Source organism: Bufo gargarizans, unplaced genomic scaffold (genome assembly GCF_014858855.1).
Source record: "Bufo gargarizans isolate SCDJY-AF-19 unplaced genomic scaffold, ASM1485885v1 original_scaffold_926_pilon, whole genome shotgun sequence".
NCBI lineage: Eukaryota > Metazoa > Chordata > Amphibia > Anura > Bufonidae > Bufo > Bufo gargarizans.
This window is the reverse complement of record NW_025334759.1, coordinates 342,197-369,004: the sequence shown is the minus strand read 5'-3', so window position 1 is coordinate 369,004 and position 26,808 is coordinate 342,197. Positions and strand designations below refer to the sequence as shown.

The following is a 26,808-nucleotide window of genomic DNA, read 5'->3' as shown; positions in this document are numbered from 1 at the left end:
GGGCTCTGGAGCAGTGAAATTCGTTATCACCAAAGTCTCTTGGGGAGTGATGAGCGGACTGGTGGATGTTCGGGCTTGATTGGTTCGACCGAACTTCGTTTTAAAGTTTGGTTCCGGCACATTGAACCCCATCGATGTAAATGGGGACCGGAACTTTGGGGCTGAAAAAGGCCTGCAAAATAGTTATATAAAGGGCTAGAAGCCTGCAAAAGGATCCAAAATGGGGGTAAGAGCAGTAAAATTGCCCTGCAAACAAATGTAGCTAGGGAAATGACTTAAATAACATACATAACAAATGTGGGGGTCCGAGTGGAGGAGGAAGGGGACGTGAAGGTGTAGGTGGAATAGGCGGAGGAGGAGGGAGAGGAAGCCAACACTGTTTTTTTTTTTTTTTCCATCTGTACGTCAGTTCTGTGTCAGGTTGCTAAGGGCCACGGAGTGACAGTTTTGTGCTTGTATGTCCTGGGTAAAAACTGCAGCTGCTATGCAAAGTTCATCGAGTGCAATGGTCCTTCTCCTCCGCCTATTCCACCTACACCTTCACGTCCCCTTCCTCCTCCACTCGAACCTCCACCTCCTGGCTCCAAATTATTGTCTTAGATTAGAGAGTAGAGAAATATACCCGCCACACCCCAGAAAATGGTTAAAGGTCACTTACAAGACAATTATTTTAAGCCAGGAGGTGGAGGTAAGAGTGGAGCAGGAAGGGAAAGTGAAGGTGTAGGTGGAATAGGGGTAGGAGGAGGGGGAGGAAGCAATGTGCAGCAACAACAGGCCATGGAGCAGCAGCGGAGATTACAGGCAGAGGATAAAAAGAGAAAAATATGTTTTATGTGTCCAACAACAGCCCTGGCGCAGCAACAACAGGCCATGGCACAGCAACAGCAGGCTTACATGAAGGCCCAGCCGCGGCTTTGATAAGGACAGGGGTCCCAGGTGTGGCTTCGAGGATGAACATGGCCCTAGAAGAGGCTCCTTTCCATTCCTGAAGTCAGCCTGTGTCTCCCTCTTGTGGAGCTTCTGAACTGGATTTGGGAGCGATAAAGTTGTCCAGCATTTTCTATGTATCAGCAGCCAGGCCCCCTGTCTGGACAATAGACGCCAGGTGTCACAAGGGGCTAGTCAGTGGCTGAACAATGGGGCCTGACATCACAGTCAAGAATGCTTTTTTTTCTTCTTTTTTTTTCTACTTCCTTCTCCTTCCTCCTGTCTCTCTTTTTGCCCCCCATTTGATGTTATGTACATGCAGTGACCAGGAATGGGTACGCTGACACCACTTTAATGCAGTGGCCGGGTCAGGTGGATAATATATCCTGTATTTGTCATGACGCCAATTGCAGCGTGCGCAGGGTACTATCCCAGGGCCCTTCCAAGGTGTTATAACACATGTCCCAGATTAGGAATGCCAGAGTGGTGTAATGACTTATAATTTCTCTGTAGGATAGTGATAATTGTGTCACGGTGTCTCCTACCTGGGTACAGCCAGGCTCACTTGCAATGAGTTTGAGTGTAGTGATAGTAGGAGTAATAGAGGAACTTGGCAGAATAAATTATGACTAGACCTTTAAATGAAGTTCAAACGTTTCTTTACTTGAAATAACTTGCATCCAGGCAGGTATACAGCTTTGGTCTCTTGGTCTCAGCAGGTTTTGGCAATAATTGGCAGGAATGAGTACTTCTGCTTTAAATGTGGACCTTGCGGGATAAAAAGTCTTCTTGGTAGCTCTTTAACTGTGGCAGGGTTAGCTTCTGCACTTATCTGTACCTTCTCCTGATTGGGTACAGACTAGCTGAGGAGGAATTGGCTTCTTCTAGGGCTGGATTTATCTCACGGGTTTGCAGGGGATGCTTTCTTCCTGGAACTCTGGAGGTTGTCAGTAGTTTCTGCTTTTCTTCATTCAGCTGAGCTGAAGGTGCTCAGACTGGATATATGACTGTCCTTGCAGTCTATCCTATGCAGGGAGTCTCCTGGACACTATCACACAGCCTTCTCAACAGGGGTGGCTAGTACAATTACCTTCTAACTTCCTTCTCCACCCATGCTGCAGGATTTGGGACCAGCCCACTTCTCCACACACAGGGGGAGCTAAGCTGGAATAATCCTTTCCAGCTCAGATTTACTAAACACTAAACTTGTACCTTCCAATGTGTTGCTGCCACCTACTGATAACCAGGCAAATTACATGAACAATTGCATTTAACATGGATTTATATGCAAATTTGTGAAAGACATGAGCAAAATCCTATCAGATGACAGTATAAAGGCTCTTAGAAGATAGTAGCGGGGTAGAGGACGTGCAGTAACACAACTCTGGGGTGTTACATACATGTCACTCATGCCTTTTCCACTCTCCCTCTTTATCTTTTACGAGTGAGTGAGTGAGTGATGGATGGGGAGGAGGGTAGAGAAGCTTTGGCAACAGGACGTACGTGTGAGGAAAAGGGAAAGTGTACCAGGTGGGTGGTGTTATGCAGATTGGAAACCTGAAGAGCATTTTGATGAGAGCAGAGCGGCGGACGGATGATCTCCCTGTTTTGTGAGAGCGAAATGCCTCCTGGAATGGGGCTGGGGCCTGGAAGCTGTCGCCTTGAAAAGTGTTCTTCTTCGGCGAACGGCGGCCTCGGCGCCGAACCCTTTTCAGGATTATTGGTTCTCGGCCTTGTAACTCAGATCACCTGTAGTATCTGTTTGTTTATTAAGTAAACTGCTCCATAGCCTGTTGTTGTTGTGCATTGGCCTGTTGTTGCTGCTCATTGGCCTGCACCAGCTGCTTCATAATTTCCTTTATTGCACTCGATGAACTTTGCATAGCAGCTGCAGTCTTTACCCAGGACATACAAGCACAAAACGGTCACTCTGTGGCTCTCAGATGATTGTAAGTATTCATTAAGTGCTGCCTCGTGGCCTGCGCTGCGTCACAGTACTTGTAAGCAAGTAGTATTATGTTTGATGATTTGATTGTAATAAAGGTGTTTTCAGTTAAACAAAAAAATCTGTTTGTCTCACAGTACTAATGTGTCTTCAGACAGGTAACCAATGGGCACAAGCACTTGTCATGGATGGCCATCAAGAGACGCTTACCCATCCAGTCATTCATGCACGCCCGCAACCTGTGCAAAACCCGCTACTGCCCCAGGTGCCCTTTCAGAGATTGCTTCTCGGCCTTTTGGCTAAGATCAAGTGTAGTATCTGTTCTTACCAATTCCTGGTGGACAGAGCCCTGCCAGGATGTAGAACAGAGAACCACACAGCATCCCTAAGGTGTATGGCTTCAGCCATTAATGCCCTATCCTAGGTGACCAAGAGCTCTGCTGGATCTAAGCCAGGAGCTAAGATGTTTGAAATCCCAAGGTGCAGAAGTGCCCCAGGAGTGGCGACCCTGGGATGCCTGAACACACTGGTGGTGAGAGCCCAATGAGTAATTGCACATTTGCACACACTTCACTTTCTCACATTTTGAGCGCACACACCTCTATTCTTTGCCCGGCCGTCAGGCCTAGCGTAAGGAGGAGGAATTTTTATAATTCCGGCCGGATGCCCGGGCTGAGTCTCAGCATACATTCACTATTTATAAACGTAAACTTTTTTTTTGTTCACTGTGTGTTCACTTTCCACATTTGTTTGTCACAAGGATTTCTTGGGTTGCAGTGCCTTTACGGGTACCCCCCTAGAGGCCTAGGGGTGTGTGTGGCCATAAGGTTCCACAACCACCTAAAAAAAAAAAAAATTGCGCAGACCTAGTTGTTGAAGCTCCATTTCGACACCTTGGGTGGCAGCCTAGGCGAAAGCCGGAGCACAGACTAGGCATACCCTCGGCTTCGGCTGAGGGTTGTCTTGGCGTACTCCCGGCTTCGGCTGTGGGTTGCCTGTTTTGTCTCGATCCCTTGCAGGAGCCTTCTGGCCCGGAGGGACTGGGAAAGGTTTATAGGGGCGCTTCTCTTATGGAGAGGGCCTGTGATGGACTATAACCTTGTGCACATTTTTCTGGGGCACGATGCGCAATTTTGTTGCACGGGTGTAGAAAGCACGCTCCTTGGGCTTAAAAAAAATCTGTTTATTAAGTACTAAGTATGTATGTTTGATAATTTGATTGTAATAAAGGCATTTTCTATAAAAAAATTAAAATATGTTCGTCTCACTAATGCCTTCAGACAGATTAACCAATGGGCAAAAGAACTTGTCATGGATGGCCATCCAGGGAAGCTTACCCATCCAGTCATTCATGCATGTCTGAAACCTGTGCAAAACCTGCCACTGCCCCAGGTGCCCTTCCACAGAGGAAGGGTCGGTTTTACACAAAATGTGGCCCTGGGCAAAATCAAAAGTAGGGCCCCAAATCTTGTATTCATGTACTAACAACACAGTTACATTCTGTCGATTCCGGCCCTCCCTCACAGATTTACACCCCATAAAGCTTTTCACACAGATCTGCACCCTGATGGCCCCAGAATACACCACATGCCCCCTCATGAGTTTCCCTCACTCACGGCATCTGAGTGTATTAAAAACCGAAAGCACAGGCTTCCTCTTCAGGCGATCTTTCCCACATCAGAAAATCGGGGAAATCACCCTGTTCTAAAAATGAGCCGCAGCCTGTACTTGGCTTCCAGGCTCATTGTTAGTATATTCCAGTTCAGGCAACCAGATGGCCACACTGAACTGTGATGTAGTTATTTCTATATAGAATAATGGAGCAATTTTCATTATTCTGTATAAGTTGCAATCTGATTATTGCAAGTTGTGGTCCACTTGGGAACCTAACAAAAAGTAATAAAAAAAAGTAAAAAACAAAAAAATAAGTAAAAAAACAAAAAATAAAACAACTTAGAATGTAAAATCACCCCACTTTCCCCAAAATAAAAATAAACAAAAAGGAAAATAACATTATGGGCTTTGCCGCATGCGAAAACGCCCGTACTATTAAAATATTAAAAAAGTTAGGCCATATGGTGAATGGCGTAGCAGAATTTTCTTTTTTTAAAAAGGCTGATTTGCCATTTTTTCATAACTTTATCTCCCAAGAAAATTGAATAAAAAGTGATCATACACACCCCAAAATGTTATTGTCAAAAATGACAGATCGTCCCGCAAAACATTAGCATCTCTGTTAAAATAACTATAAAAAAGTTATGGGGGTCAGGATATCTATTTTTTAAACACCTCTGTGGGGATTCAAACTCGCAACCATCTACATTGAAGGAAAGAACCTTAACCACTGAGCCATAGAGCTAAATGCTTAACTGTTCTTGAAAAAACTTATAGAAGTTTCTCTTGCATTAGGTATTCATATACAGCATAAGTATCTAATTTCTTATTTTTTTTAGTAATTGTAAAAAAAATCATATAAATATGTCATTACTAGAGTTGAGCGAACACCTGGATGTTCGGGTTCGAGAAGTTCGGCCGAACTTCCCGAAAATGTTCGGGTTCGGGATCCGAACCCGATCCGAACTTCGTCCCGAACCCGAACCCCATTGAAGTCAATGGGGACCCGAACTTTTCGGCACTAAAACGGCTGTAAAACAGCCCAGGAAAGGGCTAGAGGGCTGCAAAAGGCAGCAACATGTAGGTAAATCCCCTGCAAACAAATGTGGATAGGGAAATGAATAAAAATAAAAATTAAATAAATAAAAATTAACCAAAATCAATTGGAGAGAGGTCCCATAGCAGAGAATCTGGCTTCCCGTCACCCACCACTGGAACAGTCCATTCTCAGATATTTAGGCCCCGGCACCCAGGCAGAGGAGAGAGGTCCCGTAACAGACAATCTGGCTTCATGTCAGCAGAGAATCAGTCTTCATGTCATAGCAGAGAATCAGGCTTCACGTCACCCACCACTGCAACAGTCCATTTTCATAAATTTAGGCCCAGCACCCAGGCAGAGGAGAGAGGTCCCGTAACAGACAATCTGGCTTCATGTCAGCAGAGAATCAGTCTTCATATCATAGCAGAGAATCAGGCTTCACGTCAGCCACCAATGCAACAGTCCATTGTCAGATATTTAGGCCCAGCACCCAGGCAGAGGAGAGAGGTCCCGTAACAGAGGATCTGGCTTCATGTCAGCAGAGAATCAGTCTTCATATCATAGCAGAGAATCAGGCTTCACGTCACCCACCACTGCAACAGTCCATTTTCATAAATTTAGGCCCAGCACCCAGGCAGAGGAGAGAGGTCCCGTAACAGACAATCTGGCTTCATGTCAGCAGAGAATCAGTCTTCATGTCATAGCAGAGAATCAGGCTTCACGTCACCCACCACTGTAAGAGTCCATTTTCATAAATTTAGGCCCAGCACCCAGGCAGAGGAGAGAGGTCCCGTAACAGAGGATCTGGCTTCATGTCAGCAGAGAATCAGTCTGCATGTCATAGCAGAAAATCAGGCTTCACGTCAGCCACCACTGCAACAGTCCATTGTCAGATATTTAGGCCCAGCACCCAGGCAGAGGAGAGAGGTCCCGTAACAGAGGATCTGTCTTCATGTCAGCAGAGAATTAGTCTGCATGTCATAGCAGAGAATCAGGCTTCACGTCACCCAACAGTGGAACAGTCCATTGGCATATATTTAGGCCCCGGCACCCAGACAGAGGAGAGGTTCATTCAACTTTGGGTAGCCTCGCAATATAATGGCAAAATGAAAATAAAAATAGGATTGAATGAGGAAGTGCCCTGGAGTCCAATAATATATGGTTAAGGGGAGGTAGTTAATGTCTAATCTGGACAAGGGACGGACAGGTCCTATGGGATCCATGCCAGGTTCATTTTTATGAACGTCAGCTTGTCCACATTGGCTGTAGACAGGCGGCTGCGTTTGTCTGTAATGACGCCCCCTGCCGTGCTGAATACACGTTCAGACAAAACGCTGGCCGCCGGGCAGGCCAGCACCTCCAAGGCATAAAAGGCTAGCTCTGGCCACGTGGACAATTTAGAGACCCAGAAGTTGAATGGGGCCGAACCATCAGTCAGTACGTGGAGGGGTGTGCACACGTACTGTTCCACCATGTTAGTGAAATGTTGCCTCCTGCTAACACGTTGCGTATCAGGTGGTGGTGCAGTTAGCTGTGGCGTGTTGACAAAAGTTTTCCACATCTCTGCCATGCTAACCCTGCCCTCAGAGGAGCTGGCCGTGACACAGCTGCCTTGGCGACCTCTTGCTCCTCCTCTGCCTTGGCCTTCCACTTGTTCCCCTGTGACATTTGGGAATGCTCTCAGTAGCGCGTCTACCAACGTATGCTTGTACTCGCGCATCTTCCTATCACGCTCCAGTGCAGGAAGTAAGGTGGGCACATTGTCTTTGTAGCGTGGATCCAGCAGGGTGGCAACCCAGTAGTCCGCACACATTAAAATGTGGGCAACTCTGCTGTCGTTGCGCAGGCACTGCATCATGTAGTCGCTCATGTGTGCCAGGCTGCCCAGGGGTAAGGACAAGCTGTCCTCTGTGGGAGGCGTATCGTCATCGTCCTGCCTTTCCCCCCAGCCACGCACCAGTGATGGACCCGAGCTGCGTTGGGTGCCACCCCGCTGTGACCATGCTTCATCCTCATCCTCCTCCACCTCCTCCTCATCCTCGTCCTCCAGTAGTGGGCCCTGGCTGGCCACATTTGTACCTGGCCTCTGCTGTTGCCAAAAACCTCCCTCTGAGTCACTTCGAAGAGACTGGCCTGAAAGTGCTAAAAATGACCCCTCTTCCTCCTCCTCCTCCTCCTACTGGGCCACCTCCTCTTCCATCATCGCCCTAAGTGTTTTCTCAAGGAGACATAGAAGTGGTATTGTAACGCTGATAACGGCGTCATCGCCACTGGCCATGTTGGTGGAGTACTCGAAACAGCGCAACAGGGCACACAGGTCTCGCATGGAGGCCCAGTCATTGGTGGTGAAGTGGTGCTGTTCTGTAGTGCGACTGACCCGTGCGTGCTGCAGCTGAAACTCCACTATGGCCTGCTGCTGCTCGCACAGTCTGTCCAGCATGTGCAAGGTGGAGTTCCACCTGGTGGGCACGTCGCATATGAGGCGGTGAGCGGGAAGGCCGAAGTTACGCTGTAGCGCAGACAGGCGAGCAGCGGCAGGATGTGAATGCCGGAAGCGCGAACAGACGGCCCGCACTTTATGCAGCAGCTCTGACATGTCGGGGTAGTTGTGTATGAACTTCTGCACCGTCAAATTGGCTAGTCCCAGAGCTGCAACGAGATTTCGCCCATTATCACACACCACCAGGCCGGGCTTGAGGCTCACCGGCAGAAACCACTCGTCGGTCTGTTGTTCTATACCCCGCCACAACTCCTGTGCGGTGTGGGGCCTGTCCCCCAAACATATGAGTTTCAGAATGGCCTGCTGACGTTTACCCCGGGCTGTGCTGAAGTTGGTGGTGAAGGTGTGTGGCTGACTGGATGAGCAGGTGGAAGAAGAGGAGGAGGAAGCCGAGAAGGAGGAGGTGACAACAGGAGGCAAAGAATGTTGCCCTGCGATCCTTGGCGGCGGAAGGACGTGCGCCAAACAGCTCTCCGCCTGGGGCCCAGCTGCCACTACATTTACCCAGTGTGCAGTTAGGGAGATATAGCGTCCCTGGCCGTGCTTACTGGTCCACGTATCTGTGGTTAGGTGGACCTTGCTACAGATGGCGTTGCGCAGTGCACACTTGATTTTATCGGATACTTGGTTGTGCAGGGAAGGCACGGCTCTCTTGGAGAAGTAGTGGCGGCTGGGAACAACATACTGTGGGACAGCAAGCGACATGAGCTGTTTGAAGCTGTCTGTGTCCACCAGCCTAAATGACAGCATTTCATAGGCCAGTAGTTTCGAAATGCTGGCATTCAGGGCAATGGATCGAGGGTGGCTAGGTGGGAATTTACGCTTTCTCTCAAATGTTTGTGAGATGGAGAGCTGAACGCTGCCGTGTGACATGGTTGAGACGCTTGGTGACGGAGGTGGTGGTGGTGGTGTTGGTGGTACATCCCCTGTTTGCTGGGCGGCAGGTGCCAACGTTCCTCCAGAGGCGGAGGAAGAGGCCGAGGCGGCAGCAGCAGAAGAGGCCGAGGCGGCAGCAGCAGAAGAGGTAGAAGGGGGAGCCTGAGTGACTTCCTTGGTTTTAAGGTGTTTACTCCACTGCAGTTCATGCTTTGCATGCAGGTGCCTGGTCATGCAGGTTGTGCTCAGGTTCAGAACGTTAATGCCTCGCTTCAGGCTCTGATGGCACAGCGTGCAAACCACTTGGGTCTTGTCGTCAGCACATTGTTTGAAGAAGTGCCATGCCAGGGAACTCCTTGAAGCTGCCTTTGGGGTGCTCGGTCCCAGATGGCGGCGGTCAGTAGCAGGCGGAGTCTCTTGGCGGCGGGTGTTCTGCTTTTGCCCACTGCTCCCTCTTTTGCTACGCTGTTGGCTCGGTCTCACCACTGCCTCTTCCTCCGAACTGTGAAAGTCAGTGGCACGACCTTCATTCCATGTGGGGTCTAGGACCTCATCGTCCCCTGCATCGTCTTCCACCCAGTCTTGATCCCTGACCTCCTGTTCAGTCTGCACACTGCAGAAAGATGCAGCAGTTGGCACCTGTGTTTCGTCATCATCAGAGACACGCTGAGGTGGTATTCCCATGTCCTCATCATCAGGAAACATAAGTGGTTGTGCGTCAGTGCATTCTATGTCTTTCACCGCTGGGGAAGGGCTAGGTGGATGCCCTTGGGAAACCCTGCCAGCAGAGTCTTCAAACAGCATAAGAGACTGCTGCATAACTTGAGGCTGAGACAGTTTCCCTGGTATGCATGGGGGTGATGTGACAGACTGATGGGGTTGGTTTTCAGGCGCCATCTGTACGCTTTCTGCAGAAGACTGGGTGGGAGATAATGTGAACGTGCTGGATCCACTGTCGGCCACCCAATTGACTAATGCCTGTACCTGCTCAGGCCTTACCATCCTTAGAACGGCATTGGGCCCCACCATATATCGCTGTAAATTTGGGCGGCTACTGGGACCTGAGGTATTTGGTACACTAGGACGTGTGGATGTGGCAGAACGGCCACGTCCTCTCCCAGCACCAGAGGGTCCACTAACACCACCACGACCATGTCCACGTCCGCGTCCCTTACTAGATGTTTTCCTCATTGTTATGGTTCACCACAACAACAAAAATATTATTTGGCCCAATGTATTGTATTCAAATTCAGCGGGATATAAATTTGAGGCCTAGTATTTAGGCGCTGGGTGACCGGTATGGATTTAGTGACAGAATTAGACTTGGAAATGCACAGTAGCGTGTGTGTGAAGTTATTCTGAATGACCCTATGTGCACCTTGAATATTATATACCCTTTTAGGGATAGATTTCAAATAGCTCCGATATAGCAGAAACCACTAAATTATGAAATTGCTAAATTGGGAATTGTATTTCAACCCAGAACAAAAAATGTGCTTTGACGGACACTAAATAACTTGCCCAGCCACAACAGTACAGCGGTAACGACAGATGTAGCGGGATATAATTTTGAGGCCTAGTATTTAGGCGCTGGGTGACCGGTATGGATTTACTAACAGAATTAGACTTGGAAATGCACAGTAGTGTGTGTGTGAAGTTATTCTGAATGACCCTATGTGCACCTTGAATATTATATACCCTTTTAGGGATAGATTTCAAATAGCTCTGATATAGCAGAAACCACTAAATTATGAAATTGCTAAATTGGGAATTGTATTTCAACCCAGAACAAAAAAAGCGCTTTGGCGGACACTAAATAACTTGCCCATCCACAACAGGACAGCGGTAACGACAGATTTAGCGGGATATAAATTTGAGGCCTAGTATTTAGGCGCTGGGTGACCGGTATGGATTTAGTGACAGAATTAGACCTGGAAATGCACAGTAGCGTGTGTGTGAAGTTATTCTGAATATTATTACACTCCAGAAATACATTTAGGTCCCTCTTGAACTCTTTTAGTGAACTCACTATCACTACCTCCTCAGGCTGAGAGTTCCATAGTCTCACTGCTCTTACAGTAAAGAATCCTCTTCTATGTTTGTGTACAAACCTTTTTTCCAGACGCATAGGATGTCCCCTTGTCAGTCACAGTCCTGGGGATAAATAGATGATGGGAGAGATCTCTGTACTGAGCCCTGATATATTTATACATAGTTATTATTAGGGTTGAACGAACCCGAACTGTAACTTTGCAAGTTCGGGTACCTGAAGTTTGGGTTCGTTGTTCGGGTGATTTTATTATTTTCCATCATAACAGAAAAAAGAAAGAAGAGGATACCGGCTGTGGGAACAAGTAGATGAGTTGAGTTTTTGATTTTTTTTTTTAAATTATTTTTAACCCCTCAATGACCATTTTATTTATCATTCTTTCTTAAGAATGCTATTATTTTCCGTTATAACCATGTTATAACGTAAAATAATAAAGTGAAGTTCGGGTCCTTAGTGACTTTAATGGGGTCTGGGTTTGGGGGCAAGTTCGGGTCCCAAACCCGAACTTTGACTTGAAGTTCGGCTTAACCAAGCGAACCTGAACTTCCACGGGTTCACTCATCCTTAGTTATTAGATCTCCCCTCAGTTGTCTTTTTTCTAAAGTGAATAACCCTAATTGTGATAATCTTTCAGGGTACTGTAGTCCCCCCATTCCAGTTATTACTTTAGTTGCCCTCCACTGAACCCTCTCCAGCTATGCTGCGTCTGCCTTGTTCACAGGAGCCTAGAACTGTACACATGTGTGGTCTGTCTAGTGATTTGTAAAGTGGTAGGACTGTGTTCTCATCACAGACATCTATGCCCCTTTTGATGCAACCTATTATCTTATTGGTCTTGGCAGCAGCTGCCATCTGCAAGCCTTCTACAAGATCATTAATAAATATATTGCAGAGAATAGGGCCCAATACTGACCCCTGGGGTATTCCATTAGTGACAGTGACCCAATCTGAGTGTGTACCATTAATAACCACCCTCTGTTTTTTTATTACCGAGCCAGTTACTTACCCACATACAGACATTTTCTCAGATTCCAAGCATTCTCATTTTATATACTAACCTTTCATGCGATATAGTGTCAAATGCTTTGGAGAAGTCCAGATATACAACATCCATTGATTCACTACTGTCAAGTCTAGAACTTACCTCTTCATAGAAACTGATTGACATGACCAATCCCTCATGAAGCCATGCTGATATGGCATTATTTGCATATTTTTTTTATTGAGGTACTCTAAGATAGCATCTCTTAGAAAACCTTCAAACAGCTTACCCATGACAGATGTTAAACTTACCGGCATATAGTTTCCAGGCTTTGTTTTTGGACCCTTTTAAAATATTGGCTCCGCATTTGCTATGTGCCAATCCAGTGGAACTCTCTCTTTCAGTATAGAGTCCTTAAATATCAAAAATAAGGGTCTGGCTATGACATTACTTAATTCTCCTAGGACTTGGGGGTGTATGCCATCTGGTCCTGGCGATTTGTCTATTTTAATATTTTTAAGCCGCCGCTGTACTTCTTCCTGGGTCAGACAGGGCACTTTTAATGGGGAATTTATATTCTGCATTTCATCTGGCAGTTTATTTTCCTCAGTGAATACAGTGGAAAAAAATATTTAATAGCTTTGCTTTCTCCTCATCACTCTCTGCAACTTCCCCTCATTACTCTGTAGAGGGCCGACACCTTTAGAGTTATACTTTTTACTATTTATATAATTTTAGGGTTAGTTTTGCTCTCTTTGGCAATTAATCTTTAAGTCTCTAATTTGGCTGCTTTTATTTGTTTTTTACATATTCAATTTTTTTTTCTTATAGTTTTTCAGTGCTGCCTCGCTACCCTCTTTTTTAGTGATTTCAATGCTTTCTTTTTGTCATTTATTGCTTTACAGTTCTATTTTCTTGTTCCTTAACCTTTTATTCCCATAAGGTATGTACCTCTCACAATCAGATTTTAGGATGCTTTTAAAAATATCCCATTTTGTGGCTGTATTTTATTTGTGAGGCCTTTGTCCCAGTTAGTTAGGCCTATGGCCCCTCTTAGTTGGCTAAATTTAGTTTTTTTGAAGTTTGGTATTTTTGTTTCTTTATAGCTAATTGGTTAGGGTTCTTGTCTTTAATGTAGATGGTTGTGAGTTCTGAATCCCCACAGAAGCATTTCAAAAATAGATGCTAAATAAAAATAAAAATTCTTAGGGTGTCCCGAACAGTAAAAAGTTTGATTTTATTCAAAAAAAAGGAGCAAAATGTAAAATATTATCAAATAACACCCATATTAATCCACACCAATCTTTTTAACTTTAACCAGTATTTTTTATTTAGAAAGGTGGCAACCCTAGCAGCACCCCTGCTCAGAACCTCTATAGGCCCACTCACTGCATCAAGCCCAGCCTCAGTAAGCCTTATCAGGGCTCACTTTGTAAAAAAAAAAAGTGAACAGGCTTGCTTCTGCTGCTCGCACAATCTCTCCAGCATATGCAAGGTGGAGTTCTACCTTGTGGGAATGTCGCATATAAGGCAGTGAGCGGGAAGGCCAAAGTTACACTGCAGCACAGACAGGCTAGCAGCAACAGGGTGAGAAAGAGCATACAGACGGCCCTCACTTTCTAAAGTAGCTATGATATATCAAGGTAATTTTTAAGGAGCCTCTGCATCACCAAATTCAGCACATGTGCCAGGCAAGGGTTAAGCGTCAAACTGGCTAGGCACAGAGCTGCTATGAGATTTCGCCTGTTGTCACACACAAACAGGTCAGTCTTGAGGCTCAGCAGCAGCAACCACTTATTGGTCTGTTGTTCCATGCCCGCCCACAGCTCCTGTGCAGTGTTGGGTCTTTCCCCCAAACATATTCGTTTTAGAACAGCCTGCTGTCGTTTTCCCCTGGTTATGCTGAAGTTGATGGTGCAGGTGTTGCGCTGATGTGATGAGGAGGTGGTAGAGGAGGAACTGGAGGATGAAGCGGAGTAGGAGGAGGAGTAGGAAACACGGGGACTGAGAAACATCCATCAATCTTCGGTGGTGTTAGGACGTGCGCTAAACCGATTTCCGCCTCAGGTGCAGCCACCACTACATTTATCCAGTGGGCAGTTAGGGAGATATAACGTCCCTGCCCATGCTTACTGGTCCATGTATCAATGGTTATATGGACCTTGCCACTCATGGCATTGCGCAGTGCACACCTGACTTTTTCGTGCAGGGCAGGGATGGCCCACCTGAAAAGCAGTGGCGGCTGGGAACCATGTACTGTGGTACAGCTGCCGTCATGATGTTTGTAAAACTGTCCGTCTCCACCGGATGGAATGACATCATTTCAAAGGCCAGGAATTTTAAATGCTGGCATTAAGGACTAGGGCTCATGGGTGGGTAGGTGGGTACTTTCTCTTTCTCTCCAGTGTTTAGGGGATGGACAGCAAAAAGCTTCCATGAGACAGTGTGGAGATGCTTGTGACGATGGTGGTGGTGATGGTGTTGCTGTGACATCCTCATTTTGAGGGGTGGCAGGTGCCCCTGTTTTTCCAGAGGGGGAGGAAGAGGCCGAGACTGCAGCAGAAAAGGGAGCAGAAGGAACCTTTGACATTCCGTGGTTCTTGAGGTGTCTACTCCACTGCAGCTCATGCATTGCAGTTAGATGCCGAGTTATGCAATTGATGTTTAGGTTTAGAATAGTGATGAGCGGCAGGGGCATTATTCAAATTTGCAATATTTCACAAATATTTCGTCAAATATTCGTCATATATTCAAAAATACTCAAATTCAAGATTATTGTCTTGATGTCGAAAAATCGGCAATGTAATATTTGTCTATGTAGCCTGGTAACTTAACTAAGTCCGGACCCATGAAATGTCGTCTTTAACACATAATACAGGAGGCAGGTGCCGGTAGCAGAATCACATAGCCGGCACCCTGCCTCTGACAGGGAGCTGCGATCAGTGGCAGTTAACCCCTCAGGTGTGGCACCTGAGGGGTTAACAGCCGCTGATTTGCTGCCAGTACCCACCTCCTGTAATAAAGGTTAATTATCATTGGTGGCACAGTGCGCCTCCTCCCCCCCAGTATTAGAATCATTGGTGGCGCAGCTCCCCCTCCCCCCCTCAACTACCCCAGTATTAAAATCAATGGTGGCAGTGGCCACAGAGTCCCCTCACCTCCTCTTATTGGTGGTGCAGTAGCAGCTTCCGATCAGAGCCCCAGCAGTGTAATCCTGGGGCTCCGATCGGTTGCCATAGCAGCAAGGACGCTACCATAGTCGGCTCCCTGCTGCTGTGTGCACAAAGCACAGAGCAGCAGGGAGAGTCTAAAGTCCTAACCCACCAAAATATTAAGTAAAAATTACATATAAAATATATAAAAAATAAATAAACATATCACATATCGCCACGTCCGAAAAGTACAAACTATTAAAATAGAAAAAAATCGGAATGCACGTGGCTTTTTTGTTTTATTTTTTTTGCGTGGCATCGGATGCCATCGAGTATCGCAAAACTTTTTTATGGTATCGAAATCAAATCAAAAATTTGGTATCGCATCAACTCTAGATTGCTGTCACATGTACCACACAGCCAGTACTTGCCAGATATTCCTGCAGCTCCTTTAATGTTGCTGTAGGCCTCTTGGTAGCCTCCCAGACCAGTTTTTATCTCATCTTTTCATCAATTTTGGAGGGACGTCCAGTTCTTGGTAATGTCACTGTTGTGCCATATTTTCTCCACTTGATGATCACTGTCTTCACTGTGTTCTATGGTATATCTAATGCCTTGGAAATTCTTTTGTACCCTTCTCCTGACTGATACCTTTTAACAATGAGATCTCTCTGATGCTTTGGAAGCTCTCTGTGGACCATGGCTTTGCTGTGGGATGCGACGAAGAAAATTTCAGAAAAGACCAACTAGAGCAGCTGACCTTTAGGTTAATCAGAGGCACTTTAAATGATGGCAGGAGTATGCTGACTCCTATTTAACATGATTTTTAATGTGATTGCTTAATTCTTAACACAGCTACATCCCCAGTTATGCAACCACATTATTTTAGTTTTTTTTTCTTCCATCCATCTAAAAGATTACAGTTTATTTTTCAATTGAGTGGTACTGTTTATAGGTCACATTAAAGGTGGAAAAAGTTCTGATATTATTTATCTTTGTCTTTTTACATCACAGAAACCTGATATTTTAACAGGGGTGTGTAGACTTTTTATATCCACTGTATATATAAGTAAATTTTTATCTAGTATTCTTTTTTTTGTATCTGCAGTAAAAAAAAATACTGCAGTGTCAGCACACTGTACCAATAAGTAAAACATTTTTTACCACTCGCTTTTGTGCTCAGTTTTCCTTTTTTTGGGGGAAGGTGAAAGAAATATATTTAGTGTTACATATAAAATTTATTTATATGTAACACTAAATATATTTAGTGTTACATATAAAAATAAATTTTAGTTAGGTAGTGTTAGTGTAGATTTTTGCATGCATATACTATCTGTGCGAAGAGGCATATGCCTTTACCTCTGATACTGAATCTGCTAGTGAGGAAGAAGAGGATGCCACATTCCTCTACTCCTTTACCCCCTCTTCATCATCATCATGATGAGGGACCCTCTAGAAGGCGCCCCAGGGACCCTACCCCCTGACTATTATCAGCCCCAAATTCTGGATTTTGAGGGCAGATCCAGAATGCAGATAGATTGTGCGGGATTCACTGAACTCGATTTTTTCAAAGTCTTCTTTGAAGATTTTGTAAGTTTAATGGTGGCCCAAACCAATTTATATTCAAAAAAAGTCATTGCTCATATTCCTACATCGCCATATGCTAGACCCCTAGGTTGGACCCCAGTAAATGCAGCAGAGATGATGAAGTTTTGGGGACTCATGCTGCATATGGGCATTGTTAAGTAGCCAAACGTTAGACAATATTGGAGTTTGGACATTTTCTACCAGACTCCAATTTACAGTAACACCATGACCCGGAAGCGATTTGACATTGCAGTGCCCACCCCATAATGATCCGACATTTGACCATCTGTTCAAGGATAAGCCTGTCCTTGACCACTTTAACACCAGGTTTGCTGAGGTGTTGGGGCTCAGATCAGCGGCTGCGGATGCAGTCCCTTGGGCTTTGTGGCACCTCCGCCCTCTACAGTCGGAGGTCCTTTCCAAGTGGGATGGAAGCCCTGCTAGATTGGCTAGATTCCCAGTGCTCCCTGTCTTGTCAAACTCAAAGCTTCCTGAGATGGTGGTTCCATCTCCCGGGCGGGAAGTCTATAACCCAGCCATCCTGAGTCATATTGACAATGGACGTGTCCCAAGTAGGCTGGGGTGCTCACCTAGACGATTCCCCAGTCCGGGGGACTTGGTCTCCTCAGGAGCGGCTACTCTCTTCCAATCTCCACGAGATTCGAGCCATCCGGCTAGCCCTCTTTCACTTCGCCCCCGAATCTGGGGCAGGGCAATGAAAGTACAGTCAGACAATATGACTGCGGTTCTGTACATCAACAAGCAGGCTGGCACAAGATCTCTACCCCTCCTTTTGGAGATCGTGATGATTCTTCGGTGGGCAGAGTCAAACCTTTCCCACCTGTCTGCCATCCACATTCGAGGTTCCCTCAATATGATCGCAGATCACCTGAGACGCGGTCTACCGACGATGGAGTGGTCCTTGCATCCGGAGATGTTCAGGCAGATAGTTCTCAAGTGGAGTTTGCCAGAGGTAGATCTCATGGCAACGATGTTCAATGCCAAGGTGGAGAGGTTCTGCTCCCTTTACAGGGAGGACAACCCCCTGGCGACAGATGCTCTGTCAATACCGTGGAGGTCCAGGCTGGCTTACATCTTCCCTCCGTTTTCCATGATACCGAGGGTATTGATGATATCATTCAGATGAGTCAAGGGCATTATTGGAGGCTCCCCCCTGAGCAGATCCTGGTGTATTGGGAAACTCATCTCTGCCCAGATTTAAACAGATTCAACATGACAGCCTGAAGGTTGATCAGTCCCTTCCCAGAATAGAAGGGCTCTCAGAGTCGGTCCTGAGAACATTGTTACATTCAAGAGCAGACTGTACCAAAAAAGCCTACTCCAGAATCATGAGGATATTCTCGTCTTGGTGTGCCTCTAAATACGTGGCGTTTTCAGATCTGCCCCCTCTCTGCGATACTTCAATTCCTGCAGGACGGCCTTGACAAACGCCTTACTCCATCTACTCCGAAGGTCCAGATTTCTGCCATTTCGGCCTGCCTCAACAGATCCTATTCTCGGGACCCACTCATCAAACGCTTCCTCAAAGGAGCTGAAAGATTGAAGCCTACAGTACTGAAGCCCATCCCTCAGTGGGATTTATCAATTGTACTCAAGGGGTTAGCATCTCTCCCTTTCCAGCCTTTGGAGGAGGTAGATTTGAAATTTGTGACTTTGAAGTTGGGCTTCCTACTGGCGGTAACCTCGGCAAGAGGGTCTTGGAGCTTCAAGCTTTCTCAGTCCACGAACCCTATACAATTTTTCTACAAGACCGGGTTCTCCTAAGATTTCTTCCATACTTCAGGCCCAAGGTTCCATCATTTCAAAACTTCAACCAAGTTATTTCATTGCCAGTTTTGTATTCTCTTTCTACCTCCTCCAGAGATCCAGTCAAACATCTGTTGGATATCTCGAGATGCCTCCAGATCTATGTGGATAGATCTAGGGAGTTCAGGATAGATGAGAACCTCTTTATCCTGTTTGCCGGTAAGTTTAAAGGCCGTAAGGCGTCCAAGACTTCTATTAGTCGCTGGATTAAGGAGGCCATAAGAGAGTCCTTCGTTTCTCAGGCATTCGATCCTCCAGAGTTTGTGAAGGCCCATTCCACTAGGGCCGTCTCTACTACTTTTGCTAATAGAAGTCTCCTTCCTATGGATGTAATCTGTAAATCTGCCCCCCGGAGCTCTGAATCAACCTTCATCTCCCACTACAGACTGGACGCCAGGGTAGCTGAGTTTTCGGCCTTTGGGCAGACCATTCTTAGTTCTGCCAGGCATGAGGGCCCTCCCTAGGGGTTCTTCTTGCTATCTCCCAATCTGTGCTGCTGATAGGATATAGGGGAATTATTAATTTCTAACGATAATTTGTTTTCCCTTAGTCCTAACAGCAGCACACAAATATCCCATCCTAGTAAAGTTATTTTTGCTATAAACACAGTGGGCTGGGGGGCGGTTCCCTCCTTTTGTAAGGGAGTAAAGTTTATTATTGGTACTTGGGCTCATTAAACTTCCGCCGGTCCTACCAGTCCACGGGGGGTAGTTAAACCCAACTGTGCTGCTGTTAGGACTAAGAAAAAACTAATTATCGTTAGAAATTAATGATTTTCACAGCCGTGTGCTTTTTGTAACACACAGGGGGTGGGGTAGTCACCACGAGCTCCACCCTCACCCCTGTCCCTGCCTACTTGCCTCGCAAGTCCTAGCGACAAGGGACAACTGGTCGACAAACTCTTAGCTAGGATAGTGCAAGGGAGACAAACAACAAATAAACAGAAAGGTCAAACAAGCCATGTCAAAACCAAGAGAGCAGAAAAGGTACCGGAGGAGCAAGCAGAGAATCGTCAGGACAGAGCGAAGTCAAACCAGGAGAGCACGCCAAGACCAGAGGATGAGACGGACAGGAAATTGGAAGCCAAGCAGGAACAAACAAACCAGGTGAGTATCATGCAGGAAGAACCTCAATAAAAGGCAATCTGTGGCCAGCAGTTTGCCTGTTTAAATAGTGCACTAGTGGAGTCATGTGACGTGGCCAGCGTCACATGACTTCTGAGTTCTAATGGAGCCCATACAGCCAAGCGTCGAGTAATCAGCTTGGCACTCAGCCACAGGAACGGGCGACGCGGGGTGCGCTGATGACGCGAGCACGCCTCGGTAGTCCCCGCCTCCTGGAACCACCCACAGAGCACATCGTGACACTTTTAAATTCTTTGACAAGTGTTTCTGCCATCTGTGAGACACCTGTTTACTGAAAAGTTCCCTTTCAACCCCTTAAAATGTTCCTACGGTGGTGCACTTTCTAAAATGGGGTCACTTTTTGTTTTTTGTTTTTTTCTGGGAACCTTTTTTTTTGATGCAACATGGAACCTAAAATCCATGTCTGCCAATTCAGCCCAGCAAAATCCATATTTTGCTGTTTCCCATCTGTGTGCCGATAAAGCAAGCTACAAGCACATATAGGGTGATTCCTGAATGGGGAGAAAATCTGTGGACCTCAAGAATTTTTTTTAATGTGACATGGAACCTAAAATCCATGTCTGCCAATTTAGGCCTGCCAGAAAAGTACATATTTTACTATTTGCCTGCTGTGCCCATACAGCAGGCTACAAGCACATATGGGGTGATTCCTGAATGGGGAGAAAATAAGGAACAAAATGTGGGGTGCATTTTTCTCCTTTAACCCCTTGTGAAAGTGAAAAATTGGGGTCTGCCCGCTGTGTGCTTTTAAATCCTTTAGCACGTGTTTCTGCCCACTGTGAGACACCTGTTTGCTGAAAAGTATCCTTTCCACTCCTTAAAATGTTCTTACGGGTGGTGCACTTTCCAAAATGGGGTCACTTTTTTGGGTTTCCACTGTAGGGCCACCTCAGGGTGTCTTCACAAGCGACATAGCTTCCAATTACCATTCCAGATAAATCCGCTCTCCTAAAGCCATATTTTCTCCTTCCACTCTAATGCCTGCTGTGCGCCTATACATCCGCTTTTGAGCACATACGAGGTGTTTCTGCAAACTCCACAATCAGAGTAAGGCCCCATGCACACGGCCGTTGTTCATAGATCATACCAGTGTATTACTGTACTGTGCCGGCAGCAGGGAGCGCACGGCGTCATAGCAACCAGTGACGCCGTGCGCTCCAGCTCACAGGAAGGGATCCAGGCCGCGGTTCCACGGCCCGCACACGGCCGTGAACAACGGCCGTGTGCATGGGGCCTAATAGATTTTGAGTTTTGTTTGACTGTTAACCCTTGATGTGTTGCAGGAAAAATTGATTAAAATGGACAATCTTCTAAAAAAAGTTACATTTTAAAATTTCATTCCCATTTTCCTTTAATTCTTGTGGGACACCTAAAGGGTTAACTGAGTTTGTAAAATTAGTTATGAATAGCTTAAGGGGTGTGGTTTCTAAAATGGGGTGATTTATGGGTGGTTTCTAATATGTAAGCCCCACAAAGTGACTTTATAACTGAACTGGTCTTGAAAAAATTGGGTTTTGGAAATTTTTAAGATTTGCTTTTAAAGGGAACCTGTCACCGGGATTTTGGGTATAGAACTGAGGACATGGGTTGCTAGATGGCCGCTAGCACATCCGCAATATTCAGTCCCTATAACTCTGTGTCCTTTTATTGTGTAAAAAAAACGATTTGATACATATGCAAATTAACATAAAAGAGTCATATCTTACTTGTGTGACCAGAGAAGAGTCATATTTTCAAGCTCTGACTCATCTCAGGTTAATTTGCATATATATCAAATCGGTTTTTATACACAATAAAAGCACACAGAGCTATGGGGACTGGATATTACAGATGTGCTAGCGGCGATCTAGCAACCCATGTCCTCAGCTCTATACCCAAAATCCAGGTGACAGGTTCCCTTTAAACTTCTAAGCCTTCTAACGTCCCAAAAAAAGAAAATGTCATTTACAAAATGATACAAACATGAAGTAGACATATGGGAAATGTAAACTAAACTATTTTAGGAGGTATTACTACCTATTTTATATTCTAAGTATAGAAATTTAAATTTGGAAAGTTGCAAATTTTTCCAAATTTCTGGTAAATTTTATATTTTTGTTATAAATTAAAAATGAAATATTTTGAATCAAATTTACCACTGTCATGAAGTACAATATATGATGAGAAAACATTCTCAGAATGGCTTGGATAAGTAAGTGTTTTAAAGTTATCACCACATAACGTGACAGTGTCAGATTTGCAAAAAATGGCCTGGTCTTTAAGGTGAAAAATGGCAGGGTCCTGAAGGGGTTAATGAAAACCCATTTGCTTTGTGTCACTGACACAATCAAACTAATTAACTATTGTATTTCCGTGTCACAAGAGTAAGAAAAGGTTTTTGTCGCCACATAAATAGCTATGTGTCACAATGAACTGACGGATTAACTATTGTATTTCCGTGTGACAATGGCAAGGAACGGGTTTTGCGGACTCAAAAATAGCTATGTGTCAGCAATACAATAAACTGATGGATTAACTATTGTATTTCCATGTGACAACGGCAAGGAATGGGTTTAGTAGGCCCAAAAATAGCTATGTGTCAGCGACACAATTAACTCATGGATTAACTATTGTATTTTTGTGTCACAACAGCAAGGAAAGGGTTTAACGGCCACTAAAATAGCTATGTCTCAGCGACACAATTAAATGACGGATTAACTATTGTATTTCCATGTCACAACAGCAAGGAAAGGGTTTATTGAGCCCATAAATTGCTATGTGTCAGTGACATAATTAACAGACAGATTATTGTATTTCCGTGTCACTGGTGCAAAGGAGTAGTATTGCACCGACCAGAGATGACTACAGGTCACCCACAGACTGAAAAGCATGATTAAGTATTATATTTCCCTGTCACTGGTGCAAAGGTGTTGGATTGCACTGACAAAAAATGCCTACAAGTCACCCTTAGGGCTGTTTTACACGAGCGGATGCCGTGCGTGACATCCGCTCTGTGAAAGAGTGCCAAAACCCGATGCAGACTGCAGAGGCACGGAGCATTAACATTGCTGATAATGCTCCGTGCCTCTCTGTGAGATAAAGTTGTCACTGTGATTTTGCAGTAAAGAGGACACAGAGAGGCACGGAGCATTATCAGTCATGTTAATGCTCCGTGCCTCTGCAGTCTGCATCGGGTCTTGGCACTCTTTCACGGAGCGGATGTCACGCACGGCATCCGCTCGTGTGAAACAACCCTTAGACTGAACAGCATGATTACGTATTGTATTTCTGTGTCACTGGTGCAAAGCTGTTATATTGCACTGATCAATAAAGCAGCAGACTTATTTAAAACAAAAAAAAGCCTAAGGGCTCGTTCACACGACTGTACCGTTTTTTGCGGTCCGCAAATTTGCGGATCCGCAAAAAACTGATGCTGCCCGTGTGCCTTCCGCAATTTGCGCAACGGAACAGGAGGCCCATTATAGAAATGCCTATTATTGTCTGCAAAACGAACAAGAATAGGACATGCGGGGCCACGTAACGGAGCAATGGATGCGGACAGCACACAGACTGCTGTCCGCATCTTTTGCAGAATTTTCATGCAAACATTTTTTTTCTTCCTTGTCCGTTCAGTTTTTTTGCATTCCGTGTACGGACCATATACGGAACTATTCATTTCAATGGATCCGCAAAAATTAAAATGGAAAGTACTCCATATGCCTTCCTTTTTTGTATTTCAGTTTTTCCGTTCAAAGATAGAACATGTCCTATTATTGTCCGCATAACGGACAAGGATAGTACTGTTCTATCAGGGGCCAGCTGTTCCGCAAAAAATGGAATGCACGCGGACGTCATCCGTATTTTTTGCGGATCAATTTTTTGCGGATCGCAATAAATCTGAAAAAACATACGGTCATGTGCAAGAGGCCTAACACTGTCCCTTCATGCAGCAGCATCCTGTCCCTTCACTAGTTGGAGCAGAATGGCGTGCACCATGTGATCTGGCATTTATGCATGCACATCACATGGTGCGCCGGCCAAACACAGCCATGCCAATACTAGGCATGACTGTGATGGCTTCCAAGTGCCCACTGCCCACAGCTTAAAAGCTTGTGCGTTCCAGCCAACAAGCTTTATTTAAACGAACACAGACTTTGAAAGTAATAATAAAATATTGTCTATATTCTGCAATACTACAAAATGATAATTTTATTATAATTAAGGGGGTCTATGATCACTTTACAATATGTTTTAATGCTCCATTTTTTTAAAATTTGGCACCGGTATCACAGCCAATGTCAGATAAAGAAAGGATGGGGAATTTAAAGGGGTTGTCCGAGTTATGAAAAAATAATAATATAGCACAGAAAATCTGATGGACAGCAATATATAACTAAGCTAAGCAAGTTTTATGCAAAAAACAAACAAATATATATATATATATATATATATATATATATATATCCTCATTTCCCTGGTTCTTTTCTGGCCCTTTGTTTACGTGCAATAAAAACAATCTCTGCCCCTCCACCTGCACTGCTAAGAGAGTGGCTACAAGAGCTGCCCTGAGTGACATGTCTGCCTGCTGGGAGACTCTGCATCATGTTATATGTGTAGGACTACAAGTCCCAGCTGTATAATGACACTGCTAAGGGAGTGGCTACAAGAGCTGCCCTGAGTGCTAAGAAGAATTAGCAGCATGTTGTATGTGTAAGACTATAAGTCCCAGCTTTACAATGACACTGCTAAGGGAGTGGATACAAGAACTTCTCTGAGTGCTGAGAGAATCAACAGCAACTTGTAAGTGTAGAACTACAAGTTCCAGCTGTATAATGACACTGCCTATACACACAGGATCTTCCCCTACCTTCTTGTGCAATGCTCTCTCTAGTCCTTCAGCTCCTGTGCCCAGGATTGTCACTGTTGCAGATACCCAATGTGTGCAGCTGAAGGGGTTAAGAATCCTAGCAGAGAGCAGTGAAGGGGGGCGTGGCCAGCACAGTGACGTCTCGTTTACAGGCTTGTAAACAAACATTATCAGCACAGGGAGAGAAGCTGACATCACAGGTCATGTGACCCTCAGTGAAATCTGAGAAACCAGCCACTGGAGATAGTGAGTTAATTGGAAAGCTGTTACATTTGCCCCTTTAAAGGATATATATTTAGAATGTGTATATATATTTTTTTAACATATTAAACTTAGGCTTGAGCTTAAAGGTTTAGGAAAAGGGTAAAGATAGCAGTAAAAATAATGTGTTTTATGCCAAGTCATCAATTAACCTCTGATAAAATGAACCCCCAAGTTCCGGTATTAGCACATTATTGATAGTAAATTTCCTGAGAGAATGGCACTGAGGTTCAGATGCTCTGATAATAGCATCAGCCACAAATGCTCACATAACAGCAATAATCACAAATAACCCATATACCAATGACAGCCACAGACACCCCATAACAGTAACAGTTATTAATCACTATCATCTTTCTCTTACCATTCCTGAACCTTCAATGCTGAGCTGCCTTATTTATCCTTTTTTACATTTTTGCAATTTAGAATTTCACAGCAAAAAAAGTTTATGTTGATAATTGATGTTTATTTCATTGTTCCATTTCTTTCAGCCCTACTGTTTGCTAGAGGGGCCATTGCTGGAGAAAAAATATTTGTTACAAGTGGGAAACAGCTAACATATGATGAGACAAAAGCAATATGCCTGAAAGCTGGTGGTCAGTTAGCCACACCAAGAAATTCAGAAGAGAATAATGCTATTTTAAATATTGCACAGAATTACAACTTGTTTCCATTCCTGGGAATAACTGACATTCAAACAGAAGGTACTTTTCGATACTCAGATGGAAATTCAATTACTTATTCAAATTGGAATATTAGAGAACCCAATCAAAAAGGAGAAGAAGACTGTGTTGAAATGCAACTAGATGGGAAGTGGAATGACAGACGGTGTGAGGAAAAGAGACTGAATGTATGTGAATTTTAACATCAAAATGAATGTTGGGATGATAGAAAGTCAGCAATCATTCTTTTTGTTTAATTGAGCAAAGTATTTACCCAATAAAGTTGCGTTCACTCTAATACCATTAATATAATATGTAACAAGCAATAAACACTTGGTTATGTGTGATGATGATATAAACTGGTTGATGATATAAGCATGATTTTCATGACTGGCAGACCGACTGCATTGTGTAGTATATTGTACGTGATCAAAAGGGGAACATTGGCTGCAATACACAGTCACAATTGCGCTCTAACAGTAGAGGTTAGAGAAAATTATGATCTCAGACATTCAATACACTGTATGTCACAATTAGAGATGAAACAAGTATCTAAAAAATTCAATTTGCACTTTTTGCCGAATTTCACAAAAAGATTTGATTCGATCTGAATTTATTTGTGACCAATCGCGTTAAAAAAACAGCTATTTCCTGGCTGCAGAGAGACTGTATAGTGGTATAGAACACTGTGCATTGCAGAAACAGGCATAGGGAATCCGCTGTGCTAGTGATACAATACTGTGAATCAGTATGACAAGCAGGTGACAGGCATCACTCTTAGAATCACTTGGCCCCAGTAAGTGTGAACTTAGCCTTACAGGTCAATGTTAGCGCCAGGTGTAAATAACCATGCAGTGGCCCAAGATTCTACTATAAAGTGAAAGAGTGCAATTCTTTTTACACTGTCATCAGCTGATGCCATATAGATTTCTACAGAACCTGTTACATGCTGACAGAGTGGAGAGGGTGTCAGCAGTAAGTTTGTGTTAACATCACTGTTTATTTTAACCTTCTTCTCATCCGTCATAAAAACAACCTAAAAAAACAAGGATCCTGTCTTTTTAGTATCCCCCTTCCCACGGTCAGCATTTGGTCAGTAATCCATCAGTATTGATAAGGCCAAAAAAAACAGGAGTGGATCCAAAACAGATGACACATGATTGGAAAGTTTGCATGTATTCTGTATTTTGTACCCACTCCTGCTTTTGGCTTCCAAATCATGAGCACATCCTGCTACAAAATAGGGACTGAGTGACACAGACCTTACAGATGCTCCAAAGAGCGGATCCGTCATATATCTAATTGTTCCATCCTTCTGACAGATCAGAAAGGTAAAATAAATGGTGATTGATGGAAAAATATTTCTTTAAATATATATTATATATTAGGAGTTAA

The 26,808-nt window shown here is 44.6% G+C and overlaps 1 protein-coding gene and 1 pseudogene across 4 annotated transcripts in view; both read left to right on the top strand.

Annotated features, from left to right (window-relative positions):
* The window catches only part of LOC122924242 (pulmonary surfactant-associated protein A-like), a 57,780-nt gene extending 32,008 nt beyond the window's left edge, over positions 1-25,772 (top strand). For all 4 annotated transcript variants that reach the window (XM_044275174.1, XM_044275175.1, XM_044275171.1 and 1 more), the window contains one exon: positions 25,243-25,772. In XM_044275174.1, coding sequence (XP_044131109.1) covers positions 25,243-25,616 — 374 coding nt within the window. In that variant the 3' untranslated portion in view covers positions 25,617-25,772. The remainder of the gene's footprint in view (positions 1-25,242) is intronic.
* On the top strand, positions 3,152-3,249 carry LOC122924244 (annotated as a pseudogene).
* Positions 25,773-26,808: the final 1,036 nt, after the last annotated feature.